The 22,360-nt window shown below is 33.6% G+C and overlaps 1 protein-coding gene across 1 annotated transcript; it reads right to left on the bottom strand.

The window, feature by feature from the left end:
• Positions 1–619: 619 nt before the first annotated feature.
• LOC107862949 (probable NADH dehydrogenase [ubiquinone] 1 alpha subcomplex subunit 12) lies at positions 620–9,732 on the bottom strand. Its single transcript, XM_016708666.2, has 5 exons — positions 9,396–9,732; positions 4,946–4,972; positions 2,112–2,203; positions 1,147–1,256; positions 620–1,076 (listed from the first exon to the last, which is right to left on the bottom strand). The coding sequence occupies exons 1-5, from the start codon at positions 9,482–9,484 to the stop codon at positions 918–920; spliced, it is 477 nt and encodes a 158-aa protein (XP_016564152.1). The 5' UTR covers positions 9,485–9,732; the 3' UTR covers positions 620–917.
• Positions 9,733–22,360: the final 12,628 nt, after the last annotated feature.

Genomic DNA, 22,360 nt, shown 5'->3' on the forward strand with positions numbered 1-22,360 from the left:
GAAATTTGTTCTTCTTTCGGGTTTACCTTTCGTAGGTAAGACAACTGTAATCCTTGTGAAGAGCTTCCAGTTCAGCTAATGTCTGACTTTGGAGAATTGCTTCTTTTACGGAGCCAGTGAAGACAAGGATTGGTTGTCTTTCAAACATCGGATTTCGAGTACTAGCCAAGAAGAAAAACTGTCATCTCAGCCATATCCATTTGGGAACAACACCTCCAAAACCGCCTGTAATTTTCTTTCCACAGTAAGCACCATTAGTGTTTAGCTTTATATATTCCTGGAATGGGAGGAATCCATTTGATAAGAATTTATGACCGACTACTCAATATTATATTGTTGCATAAACAAACAATCCATCTGAAAGTCCACATAGAACACCTCAAGACATCTAGAATGAGACTCAGTTTATCCTCCATGTACTATTCGTATCTTATGTTAAATATGATCACTTATTAACTTGTCTAGTATTATGTAATCGAAAATCCATCTTAAGATTCATATTTATACGACATTCATCTTGTGACAGGGAAGGGGGGGAAACTGTATAATGTATTTACATTCAAATTCAATGCATATGGTCACCACCATCACCATTTGCTCTTCACATCACGGTCCAACATTTTCAATTCAAAGGATAACATATCAGTGAATAGCTTAGTTTCAAAAATAACCATCAGACACTTTAAACCGGCAAACGGATAAAGCGTGCATGACTACATTTTGGATCCAATTCAAAATCTGACACCATATCAATGATAAGAGATTGAACAGCAAATGTATCAACCTGAAATTTGATAGTGCACATGCGCTTGTAACTACAGGTCCAATACAACGACTTTTTATTAATGAAGCATGGCAGTAAATCCATATAATTGTCCAGCTGTGCTTTAGAAATTGCTTTTTGAAGACATTGAAACCTATTCCTTCTTGGTGGGTTGCCAGGATTGGTACCTAGTCCAGTCTCTCTGTCCAGGATTTAAAGTGTGTCCCTTGGAGTGATATATGTATGCATCGCCTTCACCAGAAACGTTTTCCTTGTGCTCAATCCCGTACCTCTGTGGTTTCAGCAGTAGCAGCTGCATGCCATGTAATATAATAAGAATTCTGAAATGTAGTATGCATGTAAGGAAACTTGTCAGGGCTTACTTCATCTCCGGTGTGATCAGTGATGTAATGGAGCCAGCCATGCCATTCTGGTGGAACTTGTGAAGCATTGTAACGATCCTTCTGCGCATACTCCACCCACCGGTGTCTTCCTATATAATCATGTCAACAGAAGATGCTTTTACTTGAGCAATCATAAAATTAAAATAAACGAATAAATCACTGAGGTCAAAGGTCTCCCAAATTTGGGTTACAGGCATTATTCCCTATATTCCCACTATACAAGGGGATTACGCGCAATGTAACTCCAAACTATCACCCTTAAGGTTATCCATTGTGTCTAGAATTTGAAACGTAGTCAAGCCTCCCATTACGACCTGGAAAGCATGTCTAACTATGCCAAAACACTTATTTCACACAGAGAGACAAACAAGCCTCCTGTAAAGTTAACATCCTCGACCAAGAGAGATTAATAGAATACACATAATGAAGCAGACCATTTGAACCGCACTAAGTTCTGTAACCATAAAGTGTCTCTTTGAAAAAGTAGCAACTCTTGCTTGTAGATAATGCAACAGGTGGCAACAACTACTCAGCAAAGCCTCCTGTAAAGTTAACATCCTCGAACAAGAGAGATTAATAGAGTACACATAATGAAGCAGACCATTTGAACCGCACTAAGTTCTGTAGCAATAAAGTGTCTCTTTGAAAAAGTAGCAACTCTGGCTCGTGTATAGTGCAACAGGTGGCAACAACTACTCAGCGAATAAAGAGCAAGAGGCCTTTGCTCTTTTACCTCGAAGAAGGGGAATATAACCTTCTTACACGTGGCTACATAAAGCATTTCCTCTGATCGTATTGAGGGGAAAATATAGTAGCATAAGATTTTACAACCCAAATGATACAACCCTCAACTTTTAAGTGATACCCAGGAAACCCATAAAATTGAAGATACATTCTGTGGCACTCGTATCAAATGATTAAGACACAGGAAAGTAGTTACCAACCAGATTGTGTATCCCCTAGCTTCTCATAGTATTTGTTACCAAATTTATCCACACCAACAAGTGTTGCACCTATGTTGTGGATCTTGGTTTGCCTGAAATAAACAAGAAACAAATAGTATTTTAGATGGACAAATTTAAGAAATCGCTTTAACAAGAGAGAGAGGTAGCAAGGTCTTTCAATGGTCTCACTGATACCTAACTGAGAAATTTTTTTTAAGAAAAATTATTGTCTTACCCAGGCATGTATCTTACTGCTGCCTTGTAAGCATGAAAAGTAATGAGTTGGATAAAAAATCTTAAAATCTAAACCAAAGAGGCAAACGAGAGTGAGACCATAAAAATTTTCTGCTAATTATGATGTTTCTTTAGCATGAGGAAACAAGTTGAGAGCTCGGGTCGAATCGTTATTAACCCGAGCTCCTAGAATTGAAATACGGCTATACGAATCCTCCCCGGCCATGTTTCTCCATTTAAGATCAATCCATATCATCCGCATACCAAATGAAAATAAAAAGTGAAAAATAAGTTAAATATATGTAAGGAAAGAATTATACTTGAGAATCGCACCCCATGTTATATCAATATGGTCATTTTTTGCAAGAAACTGGTTATTAATAACAAAATATCAAGAGAACCAAAACCGGGAAAAGCAGACAACAAGTGTTTACATCCTCTTCCAATCTCCTACTTAAAAAAAAACATGCTCATAGCACATATATAAGTGCATCACATGGCTTTTAACAAATCCAGATGTGAAGACTATAGTTGTTGATGCAACTAGATTCAAAATCCATATCAAGTTTCAATAGCTTCTATCAATTGACAGCATATATTGGGTAAAATGTTTTCAAGAGATGATGCTGAAGACTTATCATAAGAGGGAGGTCATGTGCTTAGACGTACATTCTGGGCTAGCTTTGTAGAAAAGGAAGCTTCATATCTCTTAAGAAAAGAATTTTTTATAGAAATCTTCTTCTGAAGATATAAATGTTTATGGAGAGATGCCAGTCATTCGGACAAATGGAACGTATTACTGGAGGTCTGTAAAACAAAGTTTTAAAAGGGTTCTCCTAAAATTAATTTAAAAGGGGATTGTCCCTCCCAATACAACCCAGAGTCCCGGATTATAAGATTATGCATGCAATATTAAAGAGAAAAAGATTTTACCAAAGAGAAAGTAAAAATAACTGCAATTTCTGCACTACTCTAACTAGTGGGGATTTTTCCTATGCCTTTGGCATTGTTTGAAATAAATGTTCTGAATCTGAACCTGGTGTTTTAGTTCCAATCTATTTTCTGACAATGCAAGATTTCTTTAGCACCTCACCTCATACGCTCATGTCTCCATTTGCAAGAATTTCAACTCAGACCTTGTTGGTGGTTGCTGACACCAGTAGTTGGAGTGTGTGAGAGTAAAAACCTTGAGAAACTAGCCAAATTAAAATTTTCTGACAATTGCAAGAAAATAAGTTTTCTTATTATATGATGAGATTCTAAAGTTACAGCATGTTTCTACCAAAGCAAATTTTCCTCAGGACTTGAAACCTTCGCAACTGATGAGAAGAACTAAGGATAAGAAAGAGAGGATCAAAATAGTTAATTATGAAAACAAAAGAATATAAACTTTCCAAGATTTACATGTACAACGCCAATGGACCTCATAGGACTTCGTTCATAAAAGAGTTAGCTACCTAGATTTTTTTAGAAAAAAAGAAAAATCAGCCTCAACAATGAAGTCAACCCCCTAACATGGAGCTGATAGAAATCAAAAGAGATACATGCTTGACATGATCTTGATATAAGCAAGATGAACATAGAAAAGAGAAGAACTTAAAAGCTTGGATACCATTAGAATGAGTTCATTTCCCTTGAGATTGTCTTCTTGTCTAATAATATTTAACCAAGTAACAGCTCTAAATCCGCTCATTTCATCAAAAAAATGGACAATCAACTAACTATTACATACTAAGGAGAATATCTAGTTCAGCAATAAAAGAACTACAGAAAATCTATTTGTTTTTATAACTAAGAAAATCCCTGAGGGCCAGTGCACACTGTTTGAAACTAGCTGGATAATGAGTCTGCCCATCTACCCTTCTCCACTTATATACCAGGTTTTTATCAGCGGCAGGGTTCGAACTTGTGATATGTGCCTAACCCACACATCACTTGTTGCAATCTTACCACTAGATCAAAATTGGGGCAGAAAAATGGAAAATATTTCAAGCAGTGATGAAATAAACAATCACAGTGAGATCTTTTCCCATACTTGAAAGATGCAATGACCAGTCAAAGACTTTTGCAACTGCTTGATACTAGCTAGGTTAATAAATTTTACTTCTGTTCCTCTCTAATAAAAACACACAAAAGTTACTCTGTGCATCCTGAACATGTGATCGTCAATTGTAGCAGAGCCAGGTAAAAACAAGACTTCGCCACCGAAAAGTTTTAAATTCCCTATCATGACTTCATGTCAACTTCTTAGCTCAAGTCAACAAAAATTTAGGCAATCAAAACCAAATAAATGGAATGAACAATTTTTTTCAACAGTTTGACATCAATACTATAGATGGTAACAAGTACAGCTAACAACACCATAGATCACAGAATAGTTCCATGTACCTTATTTTATTAAGTTCATTATGTAACCTCATATGGACCGGAAACTCTGTATTGAACAAGTTCATAAAGATGAACAAGTCAACCCCCTAACTTACCCCCATTGACAAATGAACCATTTAGTTATGAATTCATCATTTCAAGGGTGGTTAACCAAAAGTGGTGCAATCTTTTTACAGAACTTAATCAGAAAGAGAGCTAAAAATGGTACTTACAGAAGATTTCCATCCGGGAGACACCTCCTGGTAAAATGCAAAGATGGAAGAAGTAATTAGCTGAGACTTTGACACTAATGACATCACATAAAAAACAAGAATGTAAATGTTTTTAAATAATGACAGTGACTGAGCACCAAGCAAGTATGTTTAGTTTGGTCGTAAAAAACTAATGCTCCAAAAAGCTAGAATCAATCATAATATCCAATTTACTTTGGTTACTTCAAGAACAGAACTAAGTCAGTTTAAACTGGTTATAGTAACAATAGCTCCTTAATCCAAAACTAGATGGGATTGATTCAAGTTGGTTATTCACACACACAAAAAAAAAAAAAAAAACTATAAAGATCAGAAGTTTGCTGAAAACATGGGATTATAACTTTATCACATGTCATTATGCACAATAATAATGAATCGAAAACACCAAAACATTGCACCCAAGGGTGTGGTCTAGTGGTCAATGAAATAGGTGAGACCATGAGGTCTCAAATTCAAATCCCAGCAGAGACCAAAGAAAAATAGTAGGTGATTTCTTCACATCTATCCTATTCTTTATGGATATAGAGATACCTAGTACCTATTGCTAGTGGGACGAGGCAGGTACCCAGTGAAATTAGTCGAGTTGTGGGCAAGCTTGACTCGGACACCACACTTATCAAACAAAACAAAAAGCATTTTACCAGAAACATTTCATGTTATGTAATCGTTCAGACATCAGACCATTTAATATAATAATTGATTTCATTTCATGTTATGTAATCGTTGAGAAATCAGAGCATTTAATATAATAATCGATTTCATTCCAATATTATCTAATTGTTCCTGTTATTTCACTTTATTTATTTATTACTTTATTCCGCTAGCATCTGGGGTGCTTGAATATTGGTTGCATTTGGTGCTTTGCGTGTGCCGTTTATTGTTATTGGATTACTGTTGTTTTTAATCTTCGTTGTACTTTGTGTTGAGTAGTTAGTGGCTTGGGGGCTCATGGTGGTTTAGGGTCATGTCCTGGGGGTCATAGGGGGCTGGTGTTGGGCTAGGTTCGAGATGCGGAGTGCAAGGTATTAAGGGAGGGGACAAAAGAGGTGATAGTGTGAGGGTAGGGTCGTGGAACATTGGGACCCTGCAGGGTAAGTCAATAGAACTGGTTAAGACTCTTAGGAAGAAAAAGATTAATATTGTGTGTGCTCAGGAGACCAAGTGGGTAAGATTAATATTGTGTGTGCTCAGGAGCCCAAGTGATAGGTTCCAAGGCTAGGGATGTACATGGATACAAGTTGTGGTATTCAGGTAGTGATAGGCGTAGGAATGACGTAGGTATCTTTGTGGACGAAGAGCATAGGGAGTGGGTAGTGGAGGTTAAAAAAATTAGTGATAGGGTTATGACAATCAAGTTGGACTTGGGGGGGTTTACTTTGAACATCTGTAGTGTGTATGTGCCTCAGGTGGGCCTGGACGAGGAAGAGAAGAAGAGTTTTGGGGAGGGTTTGGATGAGGCGATTAGAGGCGTGCCTAGTTCGGAGAAGATTTTCATAGGTGGGGATTTCAACAGGCACATCGGGTCTTCACCGTTAGGGTATGATGATGTGCATGGGGGCTTTGGGTTCGGGGTTAGGAACGATGAGGGAGCTGCTCTTTTGGATTTTGTGAGGGCCTTTGGGTTGGTGGTAGTGAATTCCAGCTTTTCAAAGAAGGAAGAGCACTTGGTTACTTTCCGTAGTAGGATAGCCAAGACTCAAATTGACGTTTTGCTGCTTAGGAAGGGGGATAGAGTTTTGTGTAAGGATTGTAAGTAATCCCGAGTGAGAATCTTGCGACCCAGCATAGACTCCTAGTGATGGACTTAGGTATCAAGAAGGGTAAGACTAGGCGGGCTCGGAAGGGTCGGCCTAGGGTTAGGTGGGGTAGCCTGACTCCGGTTAGTGCTTTGGAGATAGGGGCGAAGTTGGAGGGGTTGGAGGTGTGGGAGGGCAGGGGGGACGTGGATAGTATATGGGATAGGGCTGCTGGTTGCATCAGGGAGGCTGCTAGAGAGGTGTTGGGTGTTTCGAGGGGCGGGTTTGGACGGTATTGGGGGGATTGGTGGTGGAATGAAGATGTTAAGAAGAAGGTCGAGATGAAGAAGGCGGCTTACGCTAAGTTGGTTGAGAGTAAGGAAAAAGAAGAGAAGTGGGTGAGCAGGGAGGAGTACAAGGTAGCAAAAAAGGAGGCTAAGTCAGCAGTCACGACTGCTAAGACAGCAGCTTTTGAGAGTTTGTATAAGGGGTTAGAGGAGAAAGACGGGGAGACGAGGATGTTTAGGCTTGCCAAGGTTAGGGAGCGGAAGGGTCGTGATCTGGACCAGGTGAAGTGCATTAAGGAAAGGATGGCAGAGTTTTGGTAGAAAACGACCTCATTAAGAAAAGATGGCAGTCATATTTTCATAGGATCTTGAATGAGGAGGGGGACAGAGGTGTGGTGTTAGGGGAGTTGTAGCATTCCGGGGAGAGTCGCGACTTTGGCTTTTGCCGGCGCTTTAAGGTAGATGAGGTCAGTGAGGCTATTCGCAAGATGCGAAGGGGCAGGGCGATGGGGCTCGACGAGATTCCGGTGAATTTTTGGAAGTTCTCTGGCGGTTCAGGATTGAGGTGGCTGACCAACTTGTTTAACAATATTTTCAAGTCAGCAAAGATGCCTGAGGCGTGAAGATGGAGCACTATAATTCCTTTATATAAGAACAAGGGTGACATTCAGAGTTGCAATAACTATCGGGGTATTAAGTTGTTGAGTCACACGATGAAAATTTGGGAGAGGGTGGTGGAGCGGAGGTTGAGGAAGTTTGTGTTTATCTCGGAGAATCAATTTGGTTTTATGCCTGGTCGCTCCACGACCGAGGCAATTCACCTTGTGCGGAGACTAGTAGAGTAATACAGAGAGAGGAAGAGGCTGGTGTTTATTGACTTGGAAAGGGCGTATGACAAGGTTCCTAGGGAGGTCCTGTGAAGATGCTTGGAAGCGAGGGGGGTCCCAGTGGCGTACATCAGAACGATTAAGGACATGTACGAGGGAACAAGGACACGGGTAAGGACAGTGGGGGAGATTCGGAGCATTTACCGGTCTTGACAGGGTTACACTAGGGATCAACTCTTAGTCTGTTTTTATTCGCTTTGGTGATGGATGTGTTGACGCGAAATATACAAGGCGAGGTGCCTTGGTGTATGCTTTTCGCGGATGATATAGTTTTGATTGATGAGTCGCGACAAGGGGTTAATGATAAGTTGGAGGTTTGGAGACAAACACTGGAGTCCAAAGGTTTCAGGTTGAGTAGGACCAAGACAGAGTACTTGGAGTGCAAGTTTAGTGACTCGAAGCAAGAGGAGGAGGTGGTAGTGAAGTTGGATTCTCACGAGGTTTGCAAGAGGGATAGTTGTAAGTATCTCGGATTTATGATCCAGGGTAATGGAGAAATAGATGAGGATGTCTCTCACCGTATTGGGGCAGGTTGGATGAAATGAAGGCTCGCTTCGGGAATTTTATGCAATAAGAAGGTGCCCCCAAGCTGAAAGGCAGATTCTATAGAGTTGCAATCCGGCCTGTAATGTTGTATGGAGCGGAGTGTTGGTCGGTTAAGAATTCTCATATCCAAAAGTTGAAGGTGGCGGAAATGAGGATGTTGCATTGGATGTGTGGATTCACTAGGGCTGACAGGGTTAGGAATGAAATTATTCGGAAGAAGGTGGGAGTGGTATCAGTGGAGGATAAAATGCGGGAAGTGAGGTTGAGATGGTTTGGTCATGTGATGAGGAGAGGCATAGATGCCCCAGTTCGTAGATGTGAGAGGTTGGTTTCCAACGGGGTAGGGGTAGGCCGAAGAAATATTGGAGAGTAGTGATTAAACGTGACATGAAGAAGTTACAGCTGACTGAGACATGACTCTGGATAGGAAGATTTGGAGGAAAAGCATTAGGATAGAGGGCTAAGGGTGTGGATGAGTCATAGTCAGTAATTAGGTGGACTTTGATGTCCTCGGTTTGACAATGTGCAATTTGTTGTGGATGTCGTATGAATGTTATTTTATGGTGTTCTATGCTTTTGTCTACTGCCTTTTATCTTGAGCCAGGGTCTATCGGAAACAGCCTCTCTACTTCTTTAGAGGCAGTGGTATGGACGGCGTACAATCTACCCTCCCCCGACCCCACTTATGTGGGAATATACTGGGTTTGTTGTTGTTGTTGTTGTTGTTCCTGTTATTTCAATTCCAAACGAACTCATTTTCAACAAAACTACTAAGGGTAAACCAAACAACAGATATTCCAAACCCTCTCATTCTCAAACTTGAGCTTACAGCGGGAGATTGAATGGGGATAATCAACACAAAAAACGAATTCATAATCAGATATACGGAATCAAATTGATAAAAATTGCAAATCAGATTATGCAAAATTGCATAATAAAAGGGAAGAGAACTAACAGGTATCCTTCTTGTTTGAGCTCCCTGACGAAATTTCCGATGCCTTTTTCCTTGATCGACTGGAAAATGCTCCTTACTACCGACGCCATTTCTCTTCTCTTCTCTGAATTTCTGTAAACAGACGCAGAGATTTCCTTACTACGATGAAAATCGGTATGGGTTACAGATCCGAGATACTGACCCGCTTCGAATCCTTTTGGAGACAATTGGGCTGGCTAGTTTTTGGGCAGCTAATTGGTACTGAGGAGAAAATTAGTACACTTTTGGTCCTCAAAATTTTGAAAAAAAAAAAAAAAAATTAGCGTTGGAAATAGAGTCTGAGTTGTGTTTTGAACTTTTCTTAGACTTTTGGGATAAAAGTTAAATTGTTATGAAATAATAAAGAACAAGAAAGAAAGAGTCGACAAAACAGAAAAAGTAATTCTTATTTCTTCTCTTTGAGGATGAGAGATCATCAGATTGTAAATACAATGAATAAAATCCTCTATTTATAGAAAAAATTTACCCCTAGTCTAAGTAAAAAACGGATGTTTCAAGTCCTAATAGATACCAAAGTAGATCTTGATAGATATTCATTATAATGTAAATACATTTATAACACTCCCCCTTGAATGTCTAATTGGCAGATAATGTGCCTCGTTAAAACCTTACTAGAAAAAACCTAATAGGAAAAAAAATTCAGTGAAGAAAAAAGAGTACACATCTCTAATAATACGCATTTCGGCTGCCTCATTAAAAACCTTACAAAGAAAAACCAGTGGGACAAAACCTCATAAGGAAAAAAGAGTACAACGCGTATTAACTCCTCTAATGAGAACATCCTTGACTTTTGCATCTCGATCTTGTGCAGCATCTTCTTGAAAGTTGCAATTGGAGAAGATTTGGTGAATAAATCAATCACATTGTCAGTTGAACGAATCTGTTGCACATTAATGTCATTATTCTTTTGTAGCTCATGTATGTAGAAAAGTTTTGGCAAAATGTACTTTGTTCTATCTCCATTTATGAATCCTCCCTTAAGATGTGCTATGTATGTTGAATTATCTCTGTATAAAATTGTGGGTAGATTGTCATATTTCACACCACATTTTTCTTGAATGAGATGTATCATGGACCTCAACCATACACATTATCGGCTTGCTTCATGAATAGCTATTATCTTAGCATGATTCGATAAAGTGGCTACGATAGACTGCTTTGTATATCTCTGAGATATAGCAGTACCACCACATATGAACACATAGCCTATTTGAGATTGAGCTTTATGCGGGTCAGATAAGTACCCATCATCAGCATGACCAATAAGATCGGGACTGCAATCTTTAGAATAAAACAAGTTCATGTGTTTTATCCCATTTTGATGTCTCATAGTAGGAGCAGAAATATACCTTGCTAACAAATTGACTGAAAAGGCTATAGGCCTTGTAGTATTTGCAAGGTACATGAGTGCATCAATTGCACTAAGATATGGTACTTCATAATCAATTCAATTCGATATATTTTAAATTTCAGCAAATAATCTATTGCTTTGAAAACTCTCCAAGAGTTTCAATGATGTTCAAGCAATAAACTTATATAATATAAGGATTATAAATAAGTTTCCCAGGAACTTTTATATGCTTCAAGCAGTTTGAATCCTTAAAAGTTTTCACATAAGTTTTGTCAAGTGACAATATTCAACATTTCATGAGTAATATCTTCAAGTGCCTGGACTGCAAATCAAATAAGTTTTATGCTTACCAAAATGCATCCTTTCATGTCACTTGATAAATGTTTCTACGTCAGCATTCTTAAATAAATGTAGAATTCAGATCCCCGTAATCTTTCACAATATTGCGCTAATATTGTGTCAAAGATATTGATGATATATCATTTTGTATCGGCTCACAATGCGACATAACATTTTGAAATCTCTTCACTTCATTATTTTCAGGCACATGAACCTTACATAAGGTTTCATGAAGTGTTATGTCGTAGGCTCTTCAAGAGTTCATTGCCTTCTTATTATGATTATTTGCTCCTTATTTTTCAAGGACTATTTCATTTGAAACCGATTAGTCTATCACCCTTTACGCATGTATAGACTTTGTCCTTTAGGAACACAAAATAAGAGCACTTGCGCTTAATATGAGATGCTTTCGGCATTTGACTTGAATTATCTTTTGGATGAGGATATGATAATAATTCCTAACATATTTCATAGCGCTTATAATCTCCCCCTTATGTTAGGAAAACTAACATACATCCTCTACTTCTTTGAGGAATCCATCTTTGTGCATTATAGTATATTCATTAATCGTATACCGCACATCAAAATTATTAGATGGAATAATTAGTTCCCGACCTTAAACCAATTGAGAGGAAAAAAATAATCATAATTTACTGGTCTAATGCATACAAATGCTATTGCAATATATCATATTTTAGACCAATACATGAAGTTTTGTTCTCATTAATAGTGGTTTAGGTATTTATCGAAGACATTCAATGCCAAACCATTATCATCAAGATAACTTTCTTGATTACACAATCTGAAAATTATGTTCTTAACTCAATTTTATTGAGCAAGCAACTTTATGAATGTCAAACTATAGGTTGACAATGAATGTCGTACATGTGATCATCTCATTGATGTATCTTTTCAACATATCACATGATAGATGAACGGGCCCTCATTCACCTTTTATAATTTTCATATTTGAAGGGATCCAATCCCAATATTAGTTAGTCCAACCAACTTATCATGAGAACAAACGACATAAACAATTCTTGAAGAATCTTCTAGTTCTTCAATGCATGCACATCTTTGAGATGTCACAATCGTTCATATCAATTTATGAACTTTTATTCCAGTAAACTCCAAATTTACCATGACATGTACTTTTTCTTTAGTAAATTTCAGATTTACTATTACATGAATAAATTTCAGATTTACTACTTTAGAAGTAGATTTCAAAATTATTCAACCTCTTCCAGAGGTAAGTTGTAATACAATCACAATCAAGTGCCTGTTTGCATTAATAAGTTTCTCATTCCCCAGAAATGGAATATAGCAAATCGAGGCATACATTTGATATAGAGAAATTTTTTTTCTCTCAAGCATATCCTATAATCATATAAACATGTGAAAATATCATCACTTTTGATGATCATTATCATATTGTCCCTCCACACGTATATTCGTGCATTCAATCACTTGTCTTCTTTCAGACATATTATGCACTGCTACCACATACACCTCAAGAATAAAGTAAATTGTCATATGTCAGACTTATCATATATTGTTACCACATTCACTTCATGGAATGGAGCATATTCAATGAAATTTCATGACTTTTCATCAAACACCCATTATTTTGCCTTAGCCATCACAATATCATCAATATGATGTATTGATATTCAAACTTAATATTTGATCCATATAAAGACGTCTTAGGCATGAATCGATGGGACTTGAACCCAACATATTATCATTCTTTTTAATAATATTGTTCTTGAGGAATTATTTAAAATATAAATGGTTCCAAACCAATTATTTTTTCTCAAATTCAATAATAATTATATTAGTAGTAGCAAAAGAAAGATAACATAAAGAATTACTAACCTTGAAATCCTTCGGATTTATAATCTCACCTTGTTTGACAGAGTCTCGTGCTGATAACGTGTTATAAAATAATAAATAACAAAGAAGAAGAGTAGAGAGAAAAGAGAGAGTAATTATTATTTCTTCTTCTCTTGAGGGGCGAGAGATCATCAGATTGTAAATACAATGAACAAAACTCCTATATTTATAGGAGAAATTTACTCTTAGTCTGAGTAAAAGACGGATGCTTCAAGTCCCAATAGATATCAAAGTAGATCTTGATAGACATTCACTATAATGTAAATACATTTATAACATAAATATAATTTTATGCTCTTAATTTTAAAAATTTTTAAAATCATCGAACTTAATTAATTTACTTATAAGATATAATCAAATATGAGAAAAGATAATAATATTGTCTTTGTTGTTGGTATTGCATAAAGAGTCATAAGAATAGATTGTTTAAGATTTTGTTGTATCATAAGGAGATTTTGATCTGAAAAAAAATAAAGTTGTTTTTAGTTTTGAGATCTTTTATCGTTAAAAGTAGAAGGAAGTGAGCAATGTGGTAATTAGACATTTAACTTTGGTTGTTGGTTGTAATTAATAGGATATTTTTATAAAAATAAGTAAAAGGGCCATTTATAACAATACATAAAGTTGTAATTGAAGATGACTTTTTCAAAAATAATTTGAAATTGAATTTAAATTTCTCATGCCCAAATACCCTACTTTCCACTAAAGTAAAATAATTTTTGGAAGAAAAAATGAAAAAATTATGGCCAAACGAATCCTTAGATAAGTGTTGATTTGGATTGATTTCTGACTTTTGACTCATACTTTATTTGAATGGTGATTTTCATGGTATGGTTAGTAAAAGAATCATATTTATTTTTATTATTTCTTACAATATATGATGTGATATTGTTTGATATCCATAAAAACTCTCACTTTATATAACCATTGATTTGGTGATATCCCTTGATTTGCTTGTTTTCTTTTCAATTATGTCATTGCTTAATAATGTATAATCTTATTTTATTCTCTACCCTATATTAGTCAACTTCACCTTCTACTATGATCTCACACCCACCAGCCCTACTCCAAAAAAAAAAAATATTTTAATTTTTTTTTTTAGAAAATTTCAAGTTGTGCTTGAGTTTTTAATTTCGTCATTCCTCTATAGCAGAGCGGGATGACGTCAGTTAGATCAAAATTTTAAATTTCAAAATTTTTAACTGTGCTGTCTCATGACAATAAGAAATTGTATTTTTAAAATCTTTGTAGTCCATATCCATAACGAGATGTCTTTTAATAATGACTAAACATATCGTTATAATTGTAAATTTTCTTTTGATGTATTACTTTAAATTTTGACTTCACGCTATATATATCAAGTACTTTACGTTTTATTTTATTTGAACATGTGGACTCGTCACTTTTCTTTTGAATTCCGTAATATATTAATCAAACAGTTTATGTAATTTTTTTAATGAAAAAATAAAACGAGACATCTATTTTTTATTTAGAGATAAGTAAAATAAAATATCACTAGTAATAAATAAGAGTATGATAGTCTAAATACATGATTTCTCAAGGGATTGTAAATATAAATGTGACAAATAGAATATTCTGGAGGGTGTAATTAACTTAGGCGAAATAGTTTGATAAACCTTGTACTTGTATTTGTTTGTCACTTGAGCCCTCATATTAAGATCTTGGCCAACTATACTTTTGAATCGGAGCAAAATAAAAATTTTAAACCCCCTCTTGTCATGTGCATAGTTCACTGACCCCTGAATGAATAACATATCGCGTCACTGTCATATAAATTAATGACATGTTATTATTTTCATTAATTTTTTAAAATTATTAACCAAAACTATTAAATAAGTAAACAATAATTACTATTTATTTTTTAAAAAATAAATTACTATTCTCTCACCTTCCTCCACTTCCCACAACCACACCACCTTCACTTTCATTTTTTATCTTTCTAATAAAAGGCCTGTTGAATTTCGACAACCCATGAAACCCCCTACCCCATTGCTTATTTTTCTACCCACGAGCAACTCTCAAATTCCATTGCCTCTTTTTCTTTGCTTGAGTTGTTCTCAGTGGAAAATGTAATTTTCTTATATTTGCTTATAACTTGAGCACAAAATTCATGCCAAACAGGTGAAACTCTTCTCCATTTAATTTAAAATTTCAAGTACATGTTCACAAAAAATAAATCGCAATGAATTGTTATTATAATTTTGAATTGATTTCACAAATTCACAAGATCGATTTGTTATTCTTCAAAATTGTCGATGGAGTTATTAAATTTCTCAATACCTACTATCAAATTTATTTTACACTTACTCTTTAAATTAGGGTTGTTCAAAATGAACCGTAACCGTTAACCCAACCGCAAAATTAGTTTATTGGCTAATTGGTAATGGGTTATCGGATTAATGGTTGGGGAATGGATAAATTTTTTATAATTAATGGCTTATTGGTGCGGGGACGGATTACTCAGTTTTCTTATCGGGTAAACCGTTAATCCATTAAGAATTATTATAATTATATTTTTACTCCTAGATATATAAGTATCCTTTGTCAATCCAACATATGAAACTCCATTTATTATTCTATTCACTTCTTAGTTTAGAAAATAACATGTCACTTCTTGTGACATCTAACCATAAAGTGCAGTCAGACTCTCTAAAATGTAAAGAAAAATTGAAATTATTCTTAAACCAAAACATAAATTATTCTTGACAACACAAAGGACCGCATTAAAAGTGGAACAACCCAAATATGCCCTTCACAAAGTTTGATATAAAACATAAAAATTCAAATAATATTAAAGTTTTAACTATTTTTTGTCAATCCAGTAATTAAAAAGGTTTCTACATATATTTTAGATCTAGAAGAAATTTTTTATTTGATTCGATATTTTAATCTATTAAATAACTACACGAACAAAACTCAAGAAGCCTAAAATATTGATGAATAGATCAATCATAGTATACAAACAACTTAGTCGATGAAGAAACGGAGGAACTACCAATAATCGCTCGATATTTCATTCTCTCTTGAATTTATTCATTACACCATCCGATAATCGTCCGTTAATTGTTAATCCGATACCGAACCAACCATTGTATTATTGGGTGGCTTGTGGATTAGTATGTTTAAAAATCGATAACCAATAAGCCGAACCGTTAAGCATAATTATCCAAACGATAAGCAGCCCTACTTTAAATTCAACTAACACAAATAATGATCTCAAGTTTTTTTGTTCAAAATCTTTAAAATTAAAAATTAAAAAAAAAAAATAAACGACTCATAGAATTTTTTTGGGGGGGAGGGAACGGGAGTGCAGGGAGTGCGGGCAAAGCAAAGAGAAAAGCAAAGGAGGAGGGTGTTAAGAATAAGTAGAAGAAGAAGAGAGTATATATGGTAAATAAATTTGAAGAAAAAAAGGAAGTGATTTGACTATGAGGAAGAAGAAAGTTGGAGGTTGGGGTGTGGATGTGGCAGCGTAGGGGATTGAAAAAAGATTTTCTTAATTTATTTTATTTTAAAAATTTAAATATAAAATATTATTTTTTCTCACTTATAAATGCGTGCAAACATAAATATTTTTTCAACTCAACAACACTAATGCTTATGAATGGTAAGAGAAGCTAAAATGTTGTATTTTATTGAGTTTAAATGTGCACGACGAAAAAGTGAGTAAAGACGTCCATGTGACAATTGGAGAGAAGTACAAGTATAAAGATCTATCATACTATTTCACTATTAATTTATAATAGGGCAAAATTCAGAAATATCATACTCAGCACCTTAATTATGAGATTCGTAGCAACACTTTTATAATTACATAATATAGTAATTTATATTTTGTATTTTTGCAAACTGTTGCTATAAAAATACAAATGCAACTAATTTTTACTGCCCATAATTAACCGATTTAAATATGGTAAAAATACCTTAAATTAACTGTGCTGAATATATTCCCATTAAAACCTCATTAACGCACGAGATTTCCGTTATTTACAACAACCCTGTTCAAATTCAAAAAACGTGTTCCTTCTAAAAAAAAAAGTAAATTCAAATTAAGTTGAATCTTCAATTTCTTCTAATTGAACAATCAAATTCAAATGTATTTTGTTGTTGTTCGATTTCTTCTGATCAGTAGAATTCGATGATCAGTTTGAACAATCAATTTCTTTGAATTCAACGATTAACATTACCTTATTCTAGATACTTTTTCGAATTCAAATATCGGTTGTAAATTCATCCTTAACTGTTGTTAAAAGTATTAAATCATTTTTTCAGTATCAATTTTTTTTAACCTTTTTATTTATTTTGTTTGATTTTTCAATCGATTTATTTGAATTACTTCATTGAAATTTTTTCACTTCGGCGTAAATTTGTTTATGAATATTTTGTTAACAAATTTTTAGTTAAAGTGAATGCAATAGTAATTTGAACTAATAGAACCAAAAATTTATTGAAATCAATTTTTCAAGCTGATCAAATTCTATTTTTTTGTAGTTTTGCTTGTCGGAATTTAAGAGGTTATTTGTATATGTGAAAAGATCTTTTATATATATTTTGGTTGTGTTCGATTCTTAAGGTTCTGAATTTGGTTGTATTTAACCTTGATCAGATACTTTGTAATTGTATTTAGCCTAAAAAATTTGCTTTGTTTGTAAGTTAATTTTAACAAATATTTTCTAAATATATTTTTGTTGTAGTTGTTGGTTGATTAGAACTGATAGAATAAAAAATTGATAAAATTTAATTTTTTGAGCTGATGAAATTTTTATTTTTAAAATTTTGCTTGTAGGAATTTGAGAGTATATCCGTGTATCTGTAAATTTCTTTTTTATATGTTTTGGTTGTGTTTAATTCTGGAGGTTGTGGATTTGATTGTATTTAACGATGAACGGATAATTTGACATTGTATTTTGGCTGAAAAATTATGATGTGTTTGTATTTTAAGTTTAACAAATGTTGTGTAGATGTATTTTCGATTGTAGTTATTGGCTGTGTAAGTATATTTTACATTTATAATTGAAAAATATTATTTTAATTTTTTGGGGGAAAAGTGTATGTTGTAACAATTGACATCTTACAAATATGTATATTTCTGTATTTTGGGTGAAATCAGTTAGAAATGGGAAGCATATCAGTTCTCGTGAAGCACTCTGAAAGGTGGACGTATGAAAAAAATTATGAAGAGTACGTCACTGATGCTATATTGTTGAGCACGACAGTGTCTTTCAATGAGCTGCATGATATTTTGGCATCTCACTTAAATGTAGATTTGATCAGCAAACGTATACTAGTGGAATATCAAATCAATGGTAATGTAGGGCAAATAGGAATACATATTGATATGGGTTTAAAGGTGTTTATTTTGTAGAAACAAAGAGATACAAGACATGAATTGTCTTCCTTTATATGTAAGAATTTTGGAGAAAGTTATTGGGAGTAGCTTTACAAGTTCATCTCTTTGTGTTGTTGAAATAAGAGACGTCCCCAACAATTCGTATACAGTGTTAAATACATCTACAGAAGTGGATTTGGTGATTTATGAAAATATAACTGCATTAGATGTATTTGAGATGGATACAGTTCAGGTGATAATCTCATACCCACATCATAAGCATATAGAAGAAGACCAGATTTACTTGAACAAAAAAAAATTGAAGTCGGACATGAAGAATTATATAATTAGGGAAAAATTTCAAATACGAAGTAAAAGGTCAAGTAAGAAATAGTACGTACAGTATAGATTAATTTGTTCATGTTTAGAATGAGTTTAGATATGTATTTTGATTGTACTAAAATTTGTTGGATGCAGTTATATATTGGTTTGCAAATCAGGGCACTGTGATTTTTTATGTCGTGCATCTGGTATGGGAGATTCTGGAATGTTTAGAATAAGAAATTCATATCTCAACATATTTGTCCGGTGAAAGACAAGGTCTATCCAAAGGTGAATGCTACAAGTATGTTGATAGGTGGTATGGTTAAACAAAAATTCAAAAATCACAAACGAAAATACAGTGTGATAGAAATAAAAAATGACATGAAGAAAGAGTTTGGTATGGATTTGACATACACTTTATGTTGGAGGGTAAAGGAAAGAGCGTTAGAAGAGTTGAAGGGTAAGCCATCAACATCTTACGAAGAATTACCATCCTACCTATATGTTTTGAAAAATACATATCTTGAGTCACATATAAGAATGAAAAAGACTAATGAGAATGAGTTCTTGTATATATTTATAGCTCTATGTGCATTCATTAAGGGATTCGATCATTGTAGTCCTGTCGTAGTTGTTGATGGTAGTCATCTGAGAGGAATGTATACTAAAATATTTGTAGTTGCATGTACGATGGATGGAGCAGGTTATATCATTTTATATTTACATTGTAGACTTGCTCGTATGTTTATTTGTATTTCTACACATCACTTGAATATACAAATCTCTATTTGATATATACATATCTATATAAAAATATGTATATTTTTAAAATTTTATGAATGAAACATGTATAACTGATAATGTATGATTGTGATGTACATTTATATTTTAGTATATGTAATTGATACTATTTTTGGGGCAAAAAATACATATTTTTGATCTATAGTTTTAATAAATACATATGCAGTTACTATGTGTATTTTTATCTGACTGCTCAAAATGTTTTTATAAATACAGGTCATATATTTCCTTTGGCATATGGTGTACTTGATTCTGAAAAAGACGCATCTTGGACTTGGTTCTTTGAGAATCTAAAGAAAGCATACGGGAAAAAACAAAACATGTGTGTAGTATCTGATCGGAATTCAAGCATCATAAAAGCTGTTGGTGATATGTACAAAGATATTCCACATTATGCATATATGTGGCATCTATGGAGAAACATGAAAAAACTTTACAGAAAACCACATAATGTATTATCAGAGATTTTTTATACAATGGCCAAAGCATATTCAAAATCAGAATTCCATATGTTAATGAAAAAGGTTAAGATAGTTGATATTAGGGTGGAAATATTTGAAATTAGTTGGTTATGAAAAGTGGGCTAGGTCCTATGCAACAGTTCATCGAGGATGGACTTTGACTTCAAACATTGTTGAGTTAATAAATGGAGTATTTGTATCAGCTAGGGAACTGGCAATTTATGATTTTCTAGAAGAAGTTCGATTGCTGTTTGAAAAGTGGAATTGCGAAAATAGGCAGGAGGCTTCATATACATTCACAACCCTCATTGAAAAAATTAATGACATAGTCAAAGAGAATGAGGTCTTGTGTACTCGTATGACGATATGATCTTTTAGATTTATGGTATTTATACTTACGAAACATAATTAACAGAATTTGTTGCATTTAGTTCTAAATTAATGAAAACATATATAACATAAAATTAAAAACAATTAAAAAACATATTATGTATACTACATATGTATTTTGTTATTGAAATTTTTTTACACTACATATGTATTTAGAGTCTCAATAAATATGATGCATTCTACATATGTATTTTTAGTGCAGAATTGGTACATTTACATATTTTTTTTATCTTTTTGATATCAGGTTATACCAACCACGGAATATGTGTACACGGTGCATGACAAATAAAAACACTTCATCGTTTGCCTCAAGGAAAGAATGTGCTTATGTAATGCATTTCAACTCGATGAGATACCATGTGCCCATGCTTGTGCAGCATTGAACAACAAGAATTTTTAGAAGGGGCCATATTGTTGTGATTTGTATAAGTGAAAAACTGTGTTGAAGACATACGATGTTCCAATCTATCGTTTACAACACAAAGATAATTGGATAATTTCAGTTAGCATACTTGGTGAAATAGTACTGCCTCCGAAGTACAAACGCCCTCCAGGAAGACCTGCAAAGAAGGATCGTGAAAAATCGGATCGAAATATATTTGAAAAGAAGAACATCAACCCGTGCAGTGGTTATGGGGATGAGAGTCATAATAAGCGCTCTCGTAGGAAATATCGAAAATGATACATTTGTTCTTCCGTATTATTTCTTAAAAATTTCTTCTGTTTTTCTATAAGAATGAACACATTTTTTGAGTTAAGACATTTATGCATCAGTTGATTTCTGAATTCTGTTAAATTTGAGTACTGTATTTGTATACGTTATAGAATCTGGACAAATATATGTGTTTTGAAGCTAAAATTCATATGTATTTTTAAAACTGTATATGTATTTTTAACACTCATATGTATTTTTTACCCATTACAACCCAAAATCATATCTGAATTTTGTTAAATCTGAATACTGTAATTGTATATATTGCAAAATCTGAACACTATACATATGATGTAAACTTCAACAGGATTTTTAATGCAATGTATTAACTTTGCATATGTATTTTTTTAGTTAAATACATTTGTTGTATATTGCATTTGTATTTTTTATTGACAAATCGGAACAACTCAAATTTACTTTGATAGTAAATGAGCAAGGATTAGATACATATGATATATATTGTGTATTATGTAAATTGCATATCAATTACAATCTTAATGTTTGTTTTAGAATGTTAATAAATAAACATTAAAATACATATGATGTATGTATTTTGCATAATGTTACACTGCATTTGTATTTTTAAGCTAGATACATATGATGTATACTGTATATGTATTTTTATAGCAAAATCTGAACACTGTATATATATTTTTAGGTTAAACACATATGATTGCAACTACAAATGTATTTTTAATGCAAAATGTCAAAATTGAATTGCACAATATATATTGCGTATGAATTACATATTTTAATATTAATTTTTAGAAGGTAAATAAATAAAAATTAAAATACATATGATGTATGTATTTTGCAAAATGTTCACACTGCATATGTATTTTTTTATCTAAATACATATGATGTATACTGCATATGTCTTTTTATAGCAAAATTTGAACACTGCATATGTATTTTTAAACTAAATTCCACATCAAAATTTGAACACTGCATATGTATTTATTATCTAAATACATATGATGTATACTGCATATGTATTTTTATAGCAAAATTTGAACACTGCATATGTATTTTTAAACTAAATTCCGCATCAAAATTTGAACACTGCATATGTATTTTTAAGTTAAATACATATGACTGTAACTGCATTTGTATTTTTAATGCAAAATATCAAAATTGAATAATATTTTACAGATAAATCTCACTGCAACAAATAAAACTGAATACTATAATAAAAGATTTAGTACAAAATTATTGAAAACATATTAAAAATAAATGAGTAAATGAATTATTTTCATGCAGTTCAAAATAAGTATGTCTGAAACACTTCAAAACAGAAAGTTTTTA

Source organism: Capsicum annuum, chromosome 3, assembly GCF_002878395.1.
Source record: "Capsicum annuum cultivar UCD-10X-F1 chromosome 3, UCD10Xv1.1, whole genome shotgun sequence".
In the NCBI taxonomy this organism is placed as follows: Eukaryota; Viridiplantae; Streptophyta; class Magnoliopsida; order Solanales; family Solanaceae; genus Capsicum; species Capsicum annuum.

Coding starts and splice junctions, on each gene's coding strand:
- LOC107862949 (XM_016708666.2), bottom strand. CDS start 9,484: ATGGCGTCGGTAGTAAGGAGCATTTTCCAGTCGATCAAGGAAAAAGGC. Junction 4,973..9,395: donor CTCAAACAAGAAGGATACCT/GTTAGTTCTCTT, acceptor GCATTTTACCAG/GAGGTGTCTCCCGGATGGAA. Junction 1,257..2,111: donor GCTAGGGGATACACAATCTG/GTTGGTAACTAC, acceptor ATGATTATATAG/GAAGACACCGGTGGGTGGAG.